This window comes from Pieris rapae, chromosome 12 (assembly GCF_905147795.1).
Source record: "Pieris rapae chromosome 12, ilPieRapa1.1, whole genome shotgun sequence".
NCBI lineage: Eukaryota > Metazoa > Arthropoda > Insecta > Lepidoptera > Pieridae > Pieris > Pieris rapae.
The window spans coordinates 1,666,949-1,685,288 of NC_059520.1; the positions used below are offsets into that span (position 1 = coordinate 1,666,949).

The 18,340-nt window shown below is 33.1% G+C and overlaps 1 protein-coding gene across 10 annotated transcripts in view; it reads left to right on the forward strand.

The window, feature by feature from the left end:
* Positions 1–18,340, forward strand: part of LOC110999894 (cAMP-specific 3',5'-cyclic phosphodiesterase, isoforms N/G) — a 295,372-nt gene that overhangs the window by 222,396 nt on the left and 54,636 nt on the right. For 7 of the 10 annotated variants that reach the window (XM_045630594.1, XM_045630595.1, XM_045630593.1 and 4 more), the window contains 2 exons: positions 2,173–2,367; positions 7,814–7,849. In XM_045630594.1, the coding sequence (XP_045486550.1) occupies positions 2,173–2,367; positions 7,814–7,849 (231 nt within the window). Of the gene's footprint in view, positions 1–2,172; positions 2,368–7,813; positions 7,850–8,779; positions 9,551–18,340 lie in introns of those variants that run through there. The other 3 variants (XM_045630592.1, XM_045630600.1, XM_045630597.1) reach the window with 2 other exon arrangements.

Sequence of the window (18,340 nt, forward strand, 5' to 3'; positions counted from 1 at the left end):
TCCTGTTTTAATATTGGTTTAAAATAGTTTTGCATCTGGAGTGGGTGTTAAATGTTGAAGGGCGCAGTAGGGTTAAATCCGTTACTTCGCCGACACATTTTCGTCGTAATTGATGCCTGGAATTCTGTATATGTATTTGGCCCCTGACACAGTTTCCCAAACAGCGTATTTTGGTATTTACCTATTGCTTCAGAAAGACATCCCAAGAGAGTATTCTGTTATTAAGGATTGAATTGGCTTAGACAATGTCCATCAACTCACTTCAAACGAATAATTAATTCATTGAAATAATCAGACTTTCCGCAGTTTGATAGTTTACGGAGTGAAATCAAATTGTTGGATTTGCATTTCCTAATTGGCTAAAAATCGTCTCATCATTGTGATGAACTCTGATAAAACAAGAGGCTGCAGATGGAGGGAGAAATGAAAAGAAAAGAAATAGTCACAGTAATTAATTATTATAATGAGCTTACTATTATAAGTGTAATTTAAGTTATTATTAATAAAAATATATTGAAATCAAAATTTATTTATTTTTAATTTTCGAAAAGTAGATATAATTTAAAACACAACATTTAAAGTTGTACCTCTTAAAATCAATATAAAAAGGATTAAATTAATAAATATATCCCACAAGAACATTTTCATATTGTACGACCACTATAGAACGCAAAAATAACACTAATTAAAAAAAGATATTATCTCTACACGTATAAAAGCCGCATTTAAAATTAGTAAACATCTTTTTAATCCTAGCATATAAAATGTGTAAATTCAATTAAAATTTATTGCAAATTACTATTTCAGTCAACAGCGACACCTACCGGAAAAACTTTACAACGTTATGGAATACTCAAACTTGCCACAACATGAGATGAACGTTCTAAAAGTGCCCAGCAGATGTCGCTAGGTATTTTAAACCTTCAACTTCAGTATTTCACTTGTTCAATTGAACATAACTGTTTTACTCCATACCTGTTAAAACTATAGCTATAAGTTTTGCGACAGGTTTGTAGTAAAGCGGTCTACAATTGGTAGCAATGTTTACTTTTCTATCAATTCATGAAAGCACCAAACCATAGTAGTTTAAGGCACTTTTGGCCACGTGCCACCACTATGTAGTATATACCGATACCAATATATACCAATCCGACATAGAGTCAGAGGCAAAGGAAAATGGAAAACGGCGACTTAGCTTTTGGCAATTTGAGGGTCAAAGGCGGCATTATTTGCGTCATATGAACCTACTGCGAGATGAAACAAGATGACTTCCTCATATGACTCAAGATATCTTTATCAGTCACTTAGGACTTTACCTTGAAAACCAAGAAACAGTGATAGCGATGAATGAAATAAACTTAATAAATAGAAAAAAAAATTATTAAACAATATTTGTAACAAGGTCAAAGTCAAATTTGAATCATTTAGTCCAATTAGACCATCTCAAATGGAAAATATAAAAATAATTCTTGTTACCTCTTCCAAAGGTAGTTTCGTATGGAGAAGAATGGGCAAGAACCTGCAAACTTACTCTTTTAAACTAGAATTTACAATATTTGTATACATTAGTAAAATAATTATGTGAAGACAACGTAAAAAATACTCCTAGAATAAAACTACTATACAAGTCTATTATTGTATTGTTAGTATACGTCTTCCTCATATATTAACAAATATCGAAACCGTAGAATATTATACATTTAAGAGAAATAAAAAAAACAGTGTGTGAGACAAAAACAATTTATGATAAAAAGTTACATGCAATGTTTTAATGAGCATATTCTGCTCTTGGCGGTATCACTTCCTATTGTGAAACAACGTCGCTTCGGGAGCAATTATAAATTGTGACTTCTCACAAATCGATACAGTTTCGTGTCTACTCAGATATTCAATGCAGACCTCATTTGTTACCTATGTGTATAGTAGACATAATATTAATGTGGAAAACATTTCCTCTATACAATAAAAAAAAATATTTTTCATAATGTAAAGAATAAATACTTTAAATTTATAACTGTACTTATAGTATATTAAAAAAACGCAAAAGGAACTGCGACTTGGAAAAGCCATTGCATTATGTTATAATTTCTATTTTTAATGTTATAACTAACAGATTATGATATTATGAATAATGTATACAATTATATATTTATGAATAACGCATTGTTTCAGCTTCGATGTGGAGAATGGCGGGGCGGGCGGCGGGGCGGGCGGCGCGCGGTCTCCGCTCGAGGGCGGCTCGCCGTCCACCGCCCTCGTCCTACAGTCACTGCCGCAGCGCCGCGAATCCTTCCTCTACCGATCTGACTCCGACTTCGAAATGTCACCCAAATCCATGTCACGTAACAGCTCCATTGCCAGCGAAAGGTGAGTTATCAAAGTTTAAAGCTAGAATTTCAAGTCGCACAGTTTAATGCTGTGCTTCTAAATTTAGAATTGATTCTTTTGAAAGTTAAAATTTCTCAATTAGATATATAAATGAATAATAAGAGTGTTTACGACGTATTAATGATTTTATAAACTCTTCCTCAACTGTATTAACTACACATTAATTATAGAAAAAGAACAACAAACACGGTTATTAGTTATTACATTATGTTTAAATACGATTTGATATCGTTAAATAACATAGAAATGAAATACAATTACAATCTTACAGCATATCTACTAAAATAAAATTACTTTATCACCTAATATGAAAGATAGCCAACACATAAACTGTTTAATAACACTATCTTACGTAGACATAAATATAAAGCCTACCTATAAAGTTTCAGCAGGTTATTTAATTCTTACGAAAAACTTAATAATCGTGAGCGATATTTTTTTGGGTAATTTTTCGAACTATTAAAGAGTCTCTAGACATAATTTCAAACTGAACACTATACTAGTATACATTGTAATATATATATAATTATAAGTTATAACAGTTTCTATCCATTCTATCTGTAAAAACTGTTTTCACTAGGAATTTCCTGTATCATTCAGGGCTGCCGAAATATGTAATAACTCAAGATATGGCGAAATAACGATCCACTTACATATATAATTCAAGTGCGTATTGTTTATAAATAACATCATTATTCTTACATGGTATTAAGAAATGTTATTCTTTTATTTTTCCTTTCGTTAATTGTTTTATGTTTTATTCGGACATTTCTCTTTAAGAATAATTATTATTTATTTACGCAATTCTCACCAAATTTTTATACTTATAATATGGTCACATATCATAAAGACTAATTAAAATTCAAAATTGATTAAATAGTAATTAAAGTAATTTTTAGTAAATATTTTCTCGTTTGACTACTCAAGAACCACATGCCTAATCGTGGTTTAAGTTTCTATACATATTTAAGATCTACTGAATCCTGCCATATGTAATAGCTATCGTATTGACATCTACGACGTAAGAGTTTTAAGTGCGTGTTTATCTCAAACATATAGAGAATACGTGGGTAACACTGAAAATGTTTAGAACTGACCAGATAAAAACAATGACGTTTTTTATTTCAATTTTAGAACTCTTTGGTGACCTAATATAGTATATTGCATGCATTTGTCAATTGTTGTTGTGAGTTGGCGGCAAATCTAAAACTTTTGTTACACGTGAAAATGAACCTTACGACAGAAATTTTTCGGTCTATGATTAATTATGACTTTCACTGTGGGTTAGATACGGGATAGGGCCTACGAATTGGTATGAGTCAAAGTCAAAAAATATTACACGAACATTAGGCATCAGGATTCAGGAAGCTTTATACCAGATGGATTCCCCATACTTTAACCGACTAGAAACACCTTTGCATGGACTGGTATCGCCAAATGTTAGATAAGTTCGACGGAGGTGACTAAAATGCTGTATTGTCACAGGTGATGAAAGCTGGATGTATTGCTTCAAACCCAAAACCAAAAGACAATCAGCTTAGTGGGTGCTTCCTTTCGAGGATCGGCCAACTAAAGTAAAGAAAGGAAGAAGTCAAGGAAAAAAGATTATTGCCTATTCTTTGGTCGGAAAGGTTATTTCACGACTGTTGTGCTAGAAGATGGAATAACAGTACTGCAGCCTGGTATATCTTGGAAAAAAAATTACAAAAGTGCCCTCGAAGCAGGATCCTCATTCACCACGACAATGCATCACCGCACTCCGGAAAACAGACTGATGAATATTTGACTATGACAGGTGTCGAGATAATGAGTCATCGGCCATACAGTCCTGACCTGGCGCCCTGCGACTTCCATTTATTCCCAAGAACTAAAGATAAAATTCGAGGTATTCGCTTCACGAGCCCTGATGATGCGGTGAAAGCGTACGAAAATGCCATAGAAGAGACCCCTAATGAAGAATGGGGCATATGCTCTTGTCAGTGGTTCCATTGAATGCGACGGACAAACGGAGATTACTTCGAAAAACAATAAAAGTATTGGTAACTTTCTACATTAAGCCGTTTTTTATTTCCTAAATATTTTCAGTGTTACCTAGGTATCAGAGCTAATAAAAAGAGTTCGGTAGCAAAATGTACTTGTCTAATTGCATTTTATAAATTGTTTTTCTAATCACTCTTATAATTAATAGATAATTATTTATTTATATAAAATTGTGTCATTAAATTAAAAAAGTACAGTTTAGAATACTAATATCAGTCAATAGAAACGTAGTTTGTGAAGGTTGAAAGTAGAAAATGTTACCTTGTTTATTTGATTTTAACTTTGCAAGTTTATATCAAAGGCAAAGTTGAAACATACTCTTATAGTTAGAGTTGCTGAAATACTGCGATACTAATTCAATAGTGACATATATAACAGTGATTTTTAACTATAATTTCAAGATTCGGACACAGAATTTACATACCACACAAAAGCACAAAATTTTCCATGCAAATTTTCCTTCGGGCTATATTGTATTAACTGTTAGATTGTACGTATTTTTTATCATGTGTTTTTTTAAACTCTGAATAATTTTGAGTATCTTTATCGGACTGAATAAGCATAAAATTTTGGACACAAATTTTTCTATGTGATAGTTTTCTTCAACTATTAGATTATACGTATATTTCTAAAACCCTTTTGTTTTTTCACAAGACAACGTGGTTTTTTTAGCCATGGCCAGAAGTTGATTGAGTAATAGTACAATATCCCAATACATTCACTCATGTATGTGTATATTGTACTTGCTACCATATAGAAAACATAATTTCACTATGTTGTTACAAAATTATTTTTCCCGTAAAAATTAGATTTTACAGGTTGAAATATTTTTCATATTTCAGTACACACGAACGGACGACAAAGCTATGAAACGTCGACTTCAGTAAAATCGATATTCCTAAGATGTCAGTTTAAGGGTTCTTCGTACCCTGTCAAGATCTCTTAATGAACCGGATTCTTAATGTTATTAAAATAACTAAATTATTTTACGTTAGAGTTCCTTTAAAATAACTTTCGAAACAATGAATGATTCTTTGTTTATCTTCAAACTCCTTTCTTAAAGGATAACTGAATAAAACTTTATTCACTTGTTTTGCCTTATAACGAATTATAATCGTTAGAGGTTAGTGAAATGAAAATTGTTTATAGATTGTAATATATCAAAAACAACGTAAATTACAATAACAATATTTACACAATATAGAGCAGTACGTGATATTAATTATATATTACGTATATGTCGCGCAGCCAACTAGCCTAATTAGCCATTTAACTAAACGGCGCCATTTAACTAACGGCCTGAAAGGTGTTCAGCCACTTGATCAAACAGCTAGGCAAATGCCTTGGATGGATTACGTTTCATTACTTGCCTAGCCTGTTGACTGTTAATTTAAAATAAATTTCACTTTCTGCCACTTTGATCTCGAAACTAAACTCTTCAAATTGTGAATATAGCGTCGGCAAACCACAACTTTGATGACGTTTATAAGTTCCATTAAAAACAACAAGTACAATGGAAGAGTGTAATGACAATATCAATGTGAATTCGACTTAAGTAATTTAATTTTAAAAGAAATATTTTTTATGTCATATGTTTCAGCTTTCTTATTTCTGGTATATAATGACTCCATCGAACGAATGGCCTAAGCATTAGCCAGCCAGTTAATTAAATGTCGTAACAAACGCTACGGCTGAATATCTTTCAGGCCGCTAGTTAAACGTCGTCGTTTAGTTGAAACGCCAGACTGTTAATTAAACGGCTAATTAAGCTAGTTGGCTGCGACATACATTTGCATTAGCTACACAATTTATTATTATTTGACCAATGGTAATAATGTTTTTGTATGTTTAGAATATTTTTTTACACACCGATGAGTGTTTGTGATGAAAGTGAAGATATTCAACTCAATTACAAAATTTACAAAATATTCGTAATAAGATTCTACACCTACCAAACAACCACAGAAAGGAGCCTACGTAAAGCTTAACTCACCAGTGTTAATGTTGTGTTTCACTAACAAGTAGAAAGCTTACTCACAATTGTGGCGATAGCATGTAAGAAGGCATTCACTTACTACGATACAAAAAACAATTCTTAATTTAAAATAGCATAATTATTATTACACGCGAAAATGGTGAGAGTAAAAAAAATTATGACGTATTTCACTGTAAACAAAATCCAATCATAGACTAGCGAATCGATCCGACCAATCAGAATCAAGCGAATTTTGTGAAAGTCCAACTCTTATCAGGATTCAGGAAAAAGAAATTGTATTTATTTTCCAACAAGGTAATCTTGACACCCTTCTAAATCTCGCTTAAATGTTGGCGTTTCACCTAATCCCACTAAATCTCACTAAAGAACAGGTCTTAATTCAAAGACAGACACACGTAATTAATGGATGCCTTCTAATTATAAATGTTTGGTATGATCCTTTTGTGACGTCTAGTTGTTTGTGTTAGGATGTCAACTGGGGTTTGTCATAATAAATCCATGCTATTGCCATCACCAACCGCCACAGTACTCAGCACGGCAGCAACACACTTAAACATCACAATGGAATCACATCTCATCATGGATATCTTTCGTTTAACATCAACAACAGGGTTTCGCTTCGGAGTTAAGAGCATTGAGTCTACGACAGTGTTTACCAACGTGGAGCCCACGCCTTGTTATTCGAAGGCTTATTGAAATTATTCGAAATTTAAATTTCAATGTTTTATTATATGTTTTAAAACTTTACTCACTATTTCGTTTATAATTTCCCAGTAATGTCTAAATAATTCTTTTTTTAAATTAAGTACATAGGAATTTTGAATCTATCTAAAAAAGCAATTCAACCTAAAAGTTTACACACATTTGACAGAAAGAAATCGTTAAGCGTGTCGGTCATAGATATATCGGATCGAGTGCTCGATATCTGTCATACAGCATATAGTATCCTCAAGATGTTTGGGACTACCTACATCATACATAAGCAATTTACCTTAGCGCTATGATAATAGCGGAGGTATGAAGAGTAATTTAAATACCAGCGCATTTAATAAGTGCTGAGTTATTGAATTATTGAAGAATGCATGTCCGGTTATTTCAAACGACTGTTATCTCACATCCACTCGAGATTGTGCAGGGTACTGAGAGCCTAGTGTGAGTTTACAGTGAGACAAATGTTACGTTAAAATTTAGTTATAGTTCCGAAGTTTCAGACAGACAAATCATTTGAGTCTTACGCCTTGTCGGCTCGTACTTTAGATATAAGCCTTATAGAACACAAATACCGCAAAACACTGATACGCAAATGTGCTGTAGACTCGCACCAGAAATGAACATGCAATACAAAGCCCGTGTTCTATCTTTCTCTCCCAATGTTTTAATTGCTTACAGATTCAAGGATGTGGAGGCAGCACAACTGGATAGAGCGTATGTATTTTCTAACGCTTTATTTGCATGTTACGTCAAAGAGTTTCGCTTCTGAGTAGTGTTCGCTAGCGTACTAGGCGCGCTATGCTATCGGTTTCAGCGTACAAACTACGTTTGCCACTCTGTGGGGATTTCGTTTGTACGCAGTAAAACGTAAAACAAATGCGCATCTAGTACATCACGCTTATAAAGCGCTTTCGTGTGATTGTTTGCAATGCATTTAATATTTAATTTGCTCGACGTGGTAAGTATGAAACTTGCATGTTATTGAAATTTTCCGTACATTGCGGAGTCAATTAATGCATTCGAGCATTTTATAGCCAAGCGATTTGCCAACTGAACATTGTGAAGCAAATGTGCTAATTTATTTTGTAATTATGAGTCTATAAAACGCTTTAGTAATTTGTAGACGCGTCCCGTTAAATCAATGTTTGTTTGGTTGTCTGGTTAATTAAAAGCGAGGTAATTAAATTCAGCAACTGACGGTCAAATATCGACTCTTTGAAGTTTAAATTTTAACGTATACAAATATAGGTTTAGGTAATTATATTCCTTATAGATCCATATTGCCTTAGAACAATTTAAGTCTCTATTTATCGTAAAACAAAGTAGACTTCTAATTCAAGATATTACGAAAAACGCATTGTAAGGTCTTTGGTAATTTTCCTATAGGTAATGTAATTTATTTGACCTTCCGATACTAGTTGATTTTCCACAGAGGAAGCGTATTCCCACCTGGATTTTAAATTCAACTTGACAATGCTTCCCTGGCTCTCAATTTCCACGTAGCATTGATTACCGGCGCCCACCGCTGCCAGTTTCTATTAGCGCCAAAATTATCTTCGTGCGTAGTCGGGTGCCTTCGGCGGCCGCCACGCGTGCGAGAAGGATGCAAGATTTCCCAGCTCTCGCCCGCGGCTCGTCAGCTCCATTGACAGTCCGCGCGGCGCGCCGACGGCACGGCTTATGACCCGGCACCGTTTCCGCCGCGCTCAAAACCCCGCACAAACAAAAACCCCCGCTAAGATGTGACTTTCCAGCTATAATCTAATACTATTTTCGACTCTTGTGTAAGAACGTGAAGTGATTTCTATTTACTATTTCTATGAAACGTGCAGTATCGGGTGTGTTGGGCACCGAGGTCACTCACTGGTTCAACGAGTTGGCCCTGTTTTGCTATTTCAATGTGTTTACAATATAAGCTTTTTTATAGTATTTTGAGCCTATCTCGGCCTATCGATTCTAAATATATTTAAAGGATTTAACTGATTGATCGCGTGTTGAAATTCTTATCTATAGTAGTGCGGTAAAGATACTAAACGCCAAACAAAATAGACGTGGAGAGAAAATGAAGTAAATAAAATTTAAGCTAAGATAATTTAAATCGTTGTTGACATTGGCTTAACGTGATACAAAGTGAAAGTTAATTAAAGCGTTGTGATCGGTTTAATTACATTCGAAGTGAGAAATGTAGTTTGGGATAAAAGGATACATGATGCATCGTTCGGGGTCCCAATCGGTTGGTTTGGGTGCTGGAAGTGGGTTCATCGCAAAAAGTTCAGCTTCGGAACACAGCATGGCCACTGGTGTCGGTGCTGGGAGTAGCACCTTGCCAAGGACGCTCAGCACCAGCTTTTTGCGTTTTAGAAACCGCTCCTCATTTTGGGAGAAGTTTTGGGATGAACGTACCAGGCGCGATGCGTGAGTAAAAAAGCTATCTAATATAATTTCTTATGTCAATACATAGTACCTACCAGTAGAAGTAATAAGTAAGTTTACAGAAAGGACCTCCCAATTATCTATTGTTAAGTTATTTAAACGTGAAATCATAGGATGACAACACATAATCGATTGCGTAATGTGTGCGAAATGTAAATATCTTCCTGTAAATATCACGATGACAAGTTCATGAATTTATTATTAGTTCTCTCTTAGTCATAAACATACTAAAAAAGTAGTCTCTAAATAATCTTATTAAAAGACGTGATGGAAAATTAATTTATTCATATATATATATAAGAGAAAATAGATATTTGCAGTACCTACGTTTCATTGTTGAACACGGCTTAGCCGGTTCTATGAAATATATTTTCCATATTCCCTTTATTCAATACATAAAGGAAAGATTAATGGGAAAATAGCGACTACCCGCAGCTTCTTGACAATTCCGCTAATCGACAAAACGTGTTAAAGCAACACATTTCTTGAAAAGCTCGAACTAACAAGCTGGAACCAGTAAAATCAATGAATGTACCCATTTAATCGTAAATCTATTTCGAAGGGTAGATTAAATATATATGTATATATAAATATCCAATTAAGACTTATTGAAGATCCATAGTAAACTTGTAAAAAATATAGTCCGAATACACACTCATTAAAAATATCTTATGATTATATTATTATTACTATCTTAAGCTGGTAATTAAAATAATTAATAAATAGAAAATTAAAACGACTTTTTTCTAGTGTACCTTTAACATACATTTTCTCGCTGTATTGCGATACTTTTTCGTAGAGCGAGGAAAATACCGGAAATAATGAATAACAAAATAAAGCATCACAGATAATAAATGTCACACAATAGATCTAGTAGAACGTTTCAAAGAGTTAAATGTTCAACTAAAGATTGTGAATTAAAAAGGATCTTATTTAATATGTCAAGACTTCATGGTAAAATTGATCACTTTTTTTTATAGAACAGGGGGCAAACGGGCAGGAGGCTCACCTGATGTTAAGTGATACCGCCGCCCATAGACACTCTCGATGCTAGAGGGCTCGTGAGTGCGTTTCCGGCCTTTTAATAATTTATACGCACTTTTCTTGAAGAACCCTAAGTCGAATTAGTTCAAAAATACTTTATGTGTGGCTCGTGAAACGGACATTAGATGTACATAAAAAGAAAAGTAATTATTAATATTTAAATTATTAGTATAGGAAATGTAATTTATATTACATTTCTGAAGTCAGAGGGATTTTCCTTATATTTTAATACCGGAAGTAAAACAAGGGGTGGCTTACGGAGAAATGGTTAAAATGATCTTCCTTTGTATTTTAAAAGGTTTATTCACGTTAAAATATTGGTATATAACGACTATCATATACTTTCATATCAAAGACTTCAATCATGTTTCGTCTTCATACCCACGCAGAAACGATTTTTAAATCGAGACGAGGCACGAACAATGACTCTTGCATGTAGACCTTGAAGTCTCAACCTTGTCGTCTATATGTTTCTAGCTGTGCATGACAGGATCCAAAAGTACCAACTCAGGGATGCGAAACTCATGCTTAATGAAGTAGACAATGTTGTGGGCTATTACTTTTTTACATTCCCAGCGTGGGTTTTTAATTGCAAACGTAAATAATCTTTAAAATAATTTCATAAACGTGGAGGTAGGACTTAGTTTCTTTTAATGGTTTCTCATGAATAACTAATTACGTATTTTACTTTCACTTTCTGGGAATTCATATTTTATTTTTAAACATAATTGCGTCTGAAACTAGAGCCAATTTACTGTAAATATATACGATGAATTTCTGTGTTCCAAATGATAAGCCGGACTTTTCGGCGTTCTCTAATTTTCTCTATCAACAGGCAGACATCTGTGCCTTATCTAAGTACTTATCACGACATTATTCTTCCCCGTAAGAAAATCTGTACAGAATGTGAAAGATTATCTAGTTTCCATTAATAATTACCGAACCGAACTTTAAACTTTATTGTGTATATAATTTCCGCGTCTCACGAACTGTTATTATTAAAGCTATACCAAGGTCCAAATATACTTCCGAAATCGCGGTAAGAAAAAAAGCAATGATCAAATAAATTTTGTAATAAACAAAAGTGAGTAATGAGTTTGGCACAGATAAAAAATCTAATTGAGGAAGAAAACACATTGTGTTACACCGAAAGATAATTATATTAAACCAACACTTGTATTGCTTTATCGACATTATTATTGACTCGTAAAATTATTTTATTTTAAGATTCATCGTTATTTATAGTCTACGGTTTTTGTATAATGCGTAAAGAATTTTATACAGCCATACAGAATCGTGAATAGTTCTATCAGAAAATTTGTTAAAATTAAACCAAATTAAAAAAAATATTTATATTAACTATATTTTGTATTCTGTGTTATAAAATATAGATAAAGAATCGCAATAAGTCTTGAATATTTTTTTTATTATAACAATATAAACTAAAGGTACTGTATTACAATTTTGATACCTAAGGGAATATGAGTAAGCCTCGCACATAATTTTAACAGATAAGATATTGGACGGGAATTATTAGTGTCAGGTTATACGCACGGTATAATAACGCTACGAATCAGCTATTCTAATTAATAACAAAAGATTTAAATTATTGGAAGACTCTAGACAGATACGGTTAAGTGTTATTTAATAAAAATATTTTTATCTGTTCCAGTTTTATATTATTCTGTGATGTATCTAATACAATTCATAGTTGCAACATTTTATTATTGCGTACATAAAGCTGTCTAGCTGACAGGAGCTGCCATTTTGAGCGCGGTTGGAACGACGTCCATCTTTGTTTTATTCGCTTAATTATCGAATACGTAGAAATTTAAATATTTTTACCGCGAAAGACATGAATAAGAGAATTAAGCTATAGTTAATTTATTCCTTTTTGTTATTACATTATAATCTACAAAATAAAATAAATATCAGTATGATTAGGTGTTTTAATATATTTTTAAAGTATTTTAATTGAACTGCCAAGAGTATTTTATAATAGAGACTAAAACGAGTGTCGTAACTCAATGTATAGAAAGGCCTAGTCTTTATGTGTAACATAAAGTAGACATGGCAAAAGTCACCCTCAATACGCTGTAAATAGATTTACATATAATTTGAATAAATAAGGACTGAATTTCTAAATTTACGTCAAAATGTAGTATTCTTATATATAAAATATATATTTCACTTGCGAGCCTTCTGGCAATGTAAGTGTCCAAGGGAGCGGTATCATTTAACACTAGATGAGCCTCTTGCCCGTTTGCCTGGTAGTACATAAAAAAATACGGTAATTTTTATAAAATTCCCTGGCAACACTTTAATCGATAAAAATGAATTCAAAATAAAATAAAGTAAATACAACAGCTAATACCTAAACAAAAAGAAATAAGAACTTTTGTTACTCTATGAAAAAGCACAGAATATACAAAGCTTTGTAAAGCGCGTGCATTCATTCCTTCGGCATTGATTTTTGCCGGGCAGCTTAAAAATAGTACTACCTCTGTGTTAGACTCAATCCAGGATTTTCATACTTTCAATATTGAGTGCTTTCCTTATAATTGAATGGGTAGCGGTGCAAGAATATTTTGTAAAGTAGTCCGACTGTCCGATATAATTTACATATAGTAGAGTAGACTACAAGTCATTGTATTTTTTAATTTCTTATTAAGCTTCTCTAGATTAAGATATATTACCTGCTTGTATATTTGTTAGTTTCGAAAGTACTGGCTGGTATGAGGTGACAAAAAAAGTTATTTCATGTCATGGCGACAACTTGCCATTTGGAAGTACCAAGATTAGATTCCATTTTTAAAATAATGATGATTCTTCTTAAGCTAAGTCATTTCGTGTTGTTCTGTTAAAAAACGAAATTAATTATTACAGTGTTTTGCATTACCTTGTAATCGGCTTAGATAAAGCATCTCATTTTATCATTTGTTTGCTAATGAAAATGATATAACATCTTTATAATCACTGAGATGCGTATAACGATCACATTTCTTATGAAAATTTATCTTAAGACGCTTAAAAGCTTCTTTGAAGTCTTATTGCCCATGACATTTCTATCAAAACTCAAAGGTCACAGAAGACGGTAACTTAGGTAAAATCAAAATACATACACAAATTGTCAGCTGGCTTACGTCTTCTTTTTCACTATTATTGGGCCCTATTTTAAATAATACTAAATTGGACCTTGAAAGCTGGCTAGCATAGTTTCCAAATAGCGCCGGATTTATTCTGGGTTTGCATATAAGCGATTATTCTCCGAAATTTATCCATTAAAGATGGACTTAAAGAAAAAAGCGTACTACATCTTAAAGGGCCGGAGAGCCTTTTGGCAATGTGAATATCCATGGGCGGCGGTATCACTAACATCAGGTTTGCCTAATACATAAAAACATATAGTGTGACGGTAGACTATGTTATCTGTTGAGGCAAGATACGGCATCAAGTGACTACCAAATTTACCCGAGTAACCACAGCACAGCTTAAAATATTAATATTTAGATATATGTTAATTGAAAGAGAATTTCCTCGTAATTTTCTAAGAAATATATTATACTTTAATAATTCTTGTTAAGCATTCACCTGTGCCTAGATATCTACGTGGGCGCTTAATTGATAGCACGTGCCTGAGAAATGCAACATATCTAATGAACACCAGATAATTAATAAGCTTACTTTAATAGCCAAGATTATTACAGAGCAATTCCTTAAATAGCCTGTTCGACTATTAATATATCACAAACACTATGGACTAATGAATCCTGACGCATCTAAGAACAGACGCCTAAATAAAGGATGTGTTTTGGGGGGGGGCTAAGTGAACAAACTCATACTCATAGATAGGTAATCATACACTTATGAACATCAACAGAAAAGATCTTAAATTTAATTCTAAATTTTTCATTTACTACCAGTTTGTAAGTCGTAAGTCCTTCTTCTTTTACAAAAGAACTATGGATTCTGAGGTAGTAAAACTATCCATCCAGGTATAAATTCACAAAATACGTTAATATTATCCAAGCCGATTTGGATATCGATTCCACAGAAGCCTTCATATTTTGGCATGACTTCAAGCTGCAAAAACTAACCCACACACACTGATAACATCTCCCAATGCACTCTCACGCACTCATTAAAATACTCGCACACTCACTCATACTTAAACATGATGTTTTGTTTAATTATATTTTACAATATTTTTTCTTACTAAATATTTTTATACATCACATATTCCTTTGAGTAGAAATGTAGTGCATTCACCCACAACCCAGCGCCTCGTGTGGGCACTTGCGTCAGATCCATATTTTGAATTAAGTTTATTACAATCATAGTGATACCAAGCGAATCGCCCAAAATCTCAGTAGAAGCTAACGGTAAAGAGTGTACAAATTCTTAAAAGGCCGGCAACGCACTCGCGAGCCCTCTAGCATCGAGAGTGTCCATGGGCGGCGGTATCACTTAACATCAGGTGAGCCTCCTGCCCGTTTTCCCCCTGTTCTATAAAAAAAAACCTTTGCCAAACTTTTATGTAATCTCATGACAAAGTATTATTGAAATATTTGACGTTTGATTTGACACATTCTCTCGACGGCAATTTTAATTTCACGTGCTTGTCCCAATTGTAAAGCGCAAATTGTCAAATCTAATTATGGTGCCCCGTCCTTCGTTTCTTTTTTCGCCCCGTGCCAGGCAGTGCTTGAAGCTTTATGAAGGTTAATTATGATCTTTAGGGCCTGTTTCACAATGTATGGATAATGTACCAAATAGCTATGCAACACATAAATTATTCGAAAGATAAAAGTTCCAAATAAGATGCTTCGCGTTTCTTGACGAATAGCGCTATCTGACAGTCGTGAAACGCAAAAATACTGTTTCTCCTACCAATAAGTAATATAAATAGCTTATTTAGAACTTATCCGGACATTGTGAAACAGACCCTTAGTCTACTATTTTCATTTGCCAATCACTATGTATTAAAATAAAAATATAATGAGTATTGCTACAGGAAACTATTTTCGTTTTAGAATTCAATAACTACGACTTAAAACGGATATAAATTTCATAATATTTTATCATGTGGAAGCGTTTTTACACCAACGCGATTTTACTCCAACGATATGCATTCATTAGATTCACGCCCACAAAGCTCAACTCAAGTTTTCAATACAAAAATATATCAATTTCACGTTATATCGTTGTCTTGTTTTATATTATTAAGTATCGTAAAAATAACTATAAAAACCAAAAGCCTTAAATATAATAACTAAAATGTATTATTAAAAGAAGTCCCATTAGGCATGGTTCCGAAGATACTGGCAGCATTCCTTCTTTAAATTGTTAGACTAATTCTTTATCCGATGTTGAATGTTCAGCTGCCAGTTCTTCAGTCTCCTGTGATGTTGACTAATCTTTTAGCTATTATTTAAAAAGCCATTTGAAAATTATATTCGGAGGTTAGACCAATGTATTTGCAAGCTTAAGTATTTTCAGCCGCTTCACAAGCCGCACCAGCTCTGTTGTTGGTTCCATGTAGATAGGAAGAGGTCAGCGTAATTAAATATTATATTTCTTGCGTTGTTCATAAGTTACAAGACCTTTATATCAGAATAAAAAAAAATCGTACTATAGTTAATTACAGAAAGTAGAAATTGTTCGTAGAACCACACATTATTACCGTAAATTGAAGAAACATTTTCTGATAAAAGTTACCATAATTGAAAATGTTAAAGCTGTTGAAAAATGACCAAACGGTGATATTCCATTGCATACGCAAAACAATATGTTTTCATAACTGGGGCATAGAGTCATTGGGAAAAAGTCCTTCGAAGTTTTAATAGGCATTCGCTCCCTATCGACAAACTCTGTGCAAATTTCCCACGAGTCCTTGAAATAGATAAATAACAAATATTATTTAACTAGATTCTGCGAATGGCTTCACTCGATCATGGGATATTGCTAAAAAAACTCGTACTCGTGTAATAATGTTTAAAGGTAAATTAGCGACTACGACGAATATTGAATCCTTGACTTCACTCATCATCACTCAACCGGGGTGACAATTTAACATCTTATATTATATATATTATAAGATGTTAAATTGTCGCCTCAACTTTTTATGATTATTTCTTAGAATTATCTAAACTCAAACTATCTTTATCTATTATCTTTAACTATTTACACTTAATACATAACAACAATGTATATGATATGTATATGATTGTATATGTATTGTAGCTAGTACCTTAGTAATAGATTTTGCTTTTACGACTTTGTTGCCGGTTAGTTCTGGGCAAGCGATATGTATAATGATGTTTTACTAAGGAGATTGTATATATGGATTCTGTACGTGTATATTTCAAACAAAATTTGCCTGCTGCCTTTTGTAATGGCCATTGGGAATAATATTGGGAGGGATGAAAAAATTTATTATTGTTTCAGTTATAAATCTTACTAATTTTGTAGAAGTAAAACGTTTAAATTAATGGGGATTGAATTTTTTGAATAAGCCGATTGAACAAAGGGATGCTACATTAAACAAAAGACAAACGATGGCGCTTCGCTTCATTGTGATTGGTCAAACGGAACGACGCGTCGTATCGCATGTCTATGATTTGATAGACACTGATTCACAAAGCGAGACGCGTCGTTTCGTTATTTCAAGTTAAAACGTTTTATTATGAGTAAACAAATAAAGAAAAATTAAGACGGCCTTTAGACGAGGTAAAGGAAATCAAATTTCCCTTACTCAGAGGAAATAGGCTTTTAATTTCCTATGAAGCCTTCAGTTCCAAGACTAAAAATAGTGAGTTAATTGCAACACGAATAACTCCAATAACTTTGTAGTACTTGTATAGATAGGTACTTAAACTTGACATTTGAGTAAAAAAGAAAATACCGCTCAGATGTCGACTTATTGGGATTGTTCTCGTCTGGCTTTCCTTTGAGTATTTTATCTTGCAAGTTTGTATGTAACAATAAAAATATATTCACTACATTATTCAAGACAATATTGCACCATTTCAAGACTTCATCTGTCTCTTTTCATCAGCATAAACATAATTTCAGAGAAAGATACGATATAATTACGATGTAAATAAAATGACTACAAATATTTCAGTATAATAATCACGATTCAATCTAATATAACTATATCAGTTAAGTACTAAAAAAACCTCTATCATTTCAATAGAAATGTCATATAAATCTCTATAGCTGGCGAAGCATACAGCGTTATTTACGAAATTCTCATCCAATAATACCAAAGTACGAAACACAATATCATGAATATTTTACGTCAGACATTATCTATACCCGAAAGTTTCTTCCCAAGACCCTTATTAAAATAGGTATCAAAGTTATGCTTATTTCACGACATTTTTTGCATGAATAAGTATAATAATTTATGACATTGAGATGAGCACCTAATGGGCGGCGGCATCTTTCACCATCTCAGATGAGCCTTCTCCCCGTTTGCACACTTCTATAATGTTTATTAATATGTTAAAGACCGCGAACATTAATAAAATCTCTTTTTATTATTTATTTATTTACTTAAGTTTCAAATCTCCGGTATATGTAAAAAAATCTTCTATCTAAAGTTTATGACAATTTAGTTAAACCTAAATGATATTTTTTTAATATATATACAAGATTATACAATTAAAAAACCAGAATTATTTGCTCAGCAAAAAAACAGCGAAACAGCGGACTACGTAGATA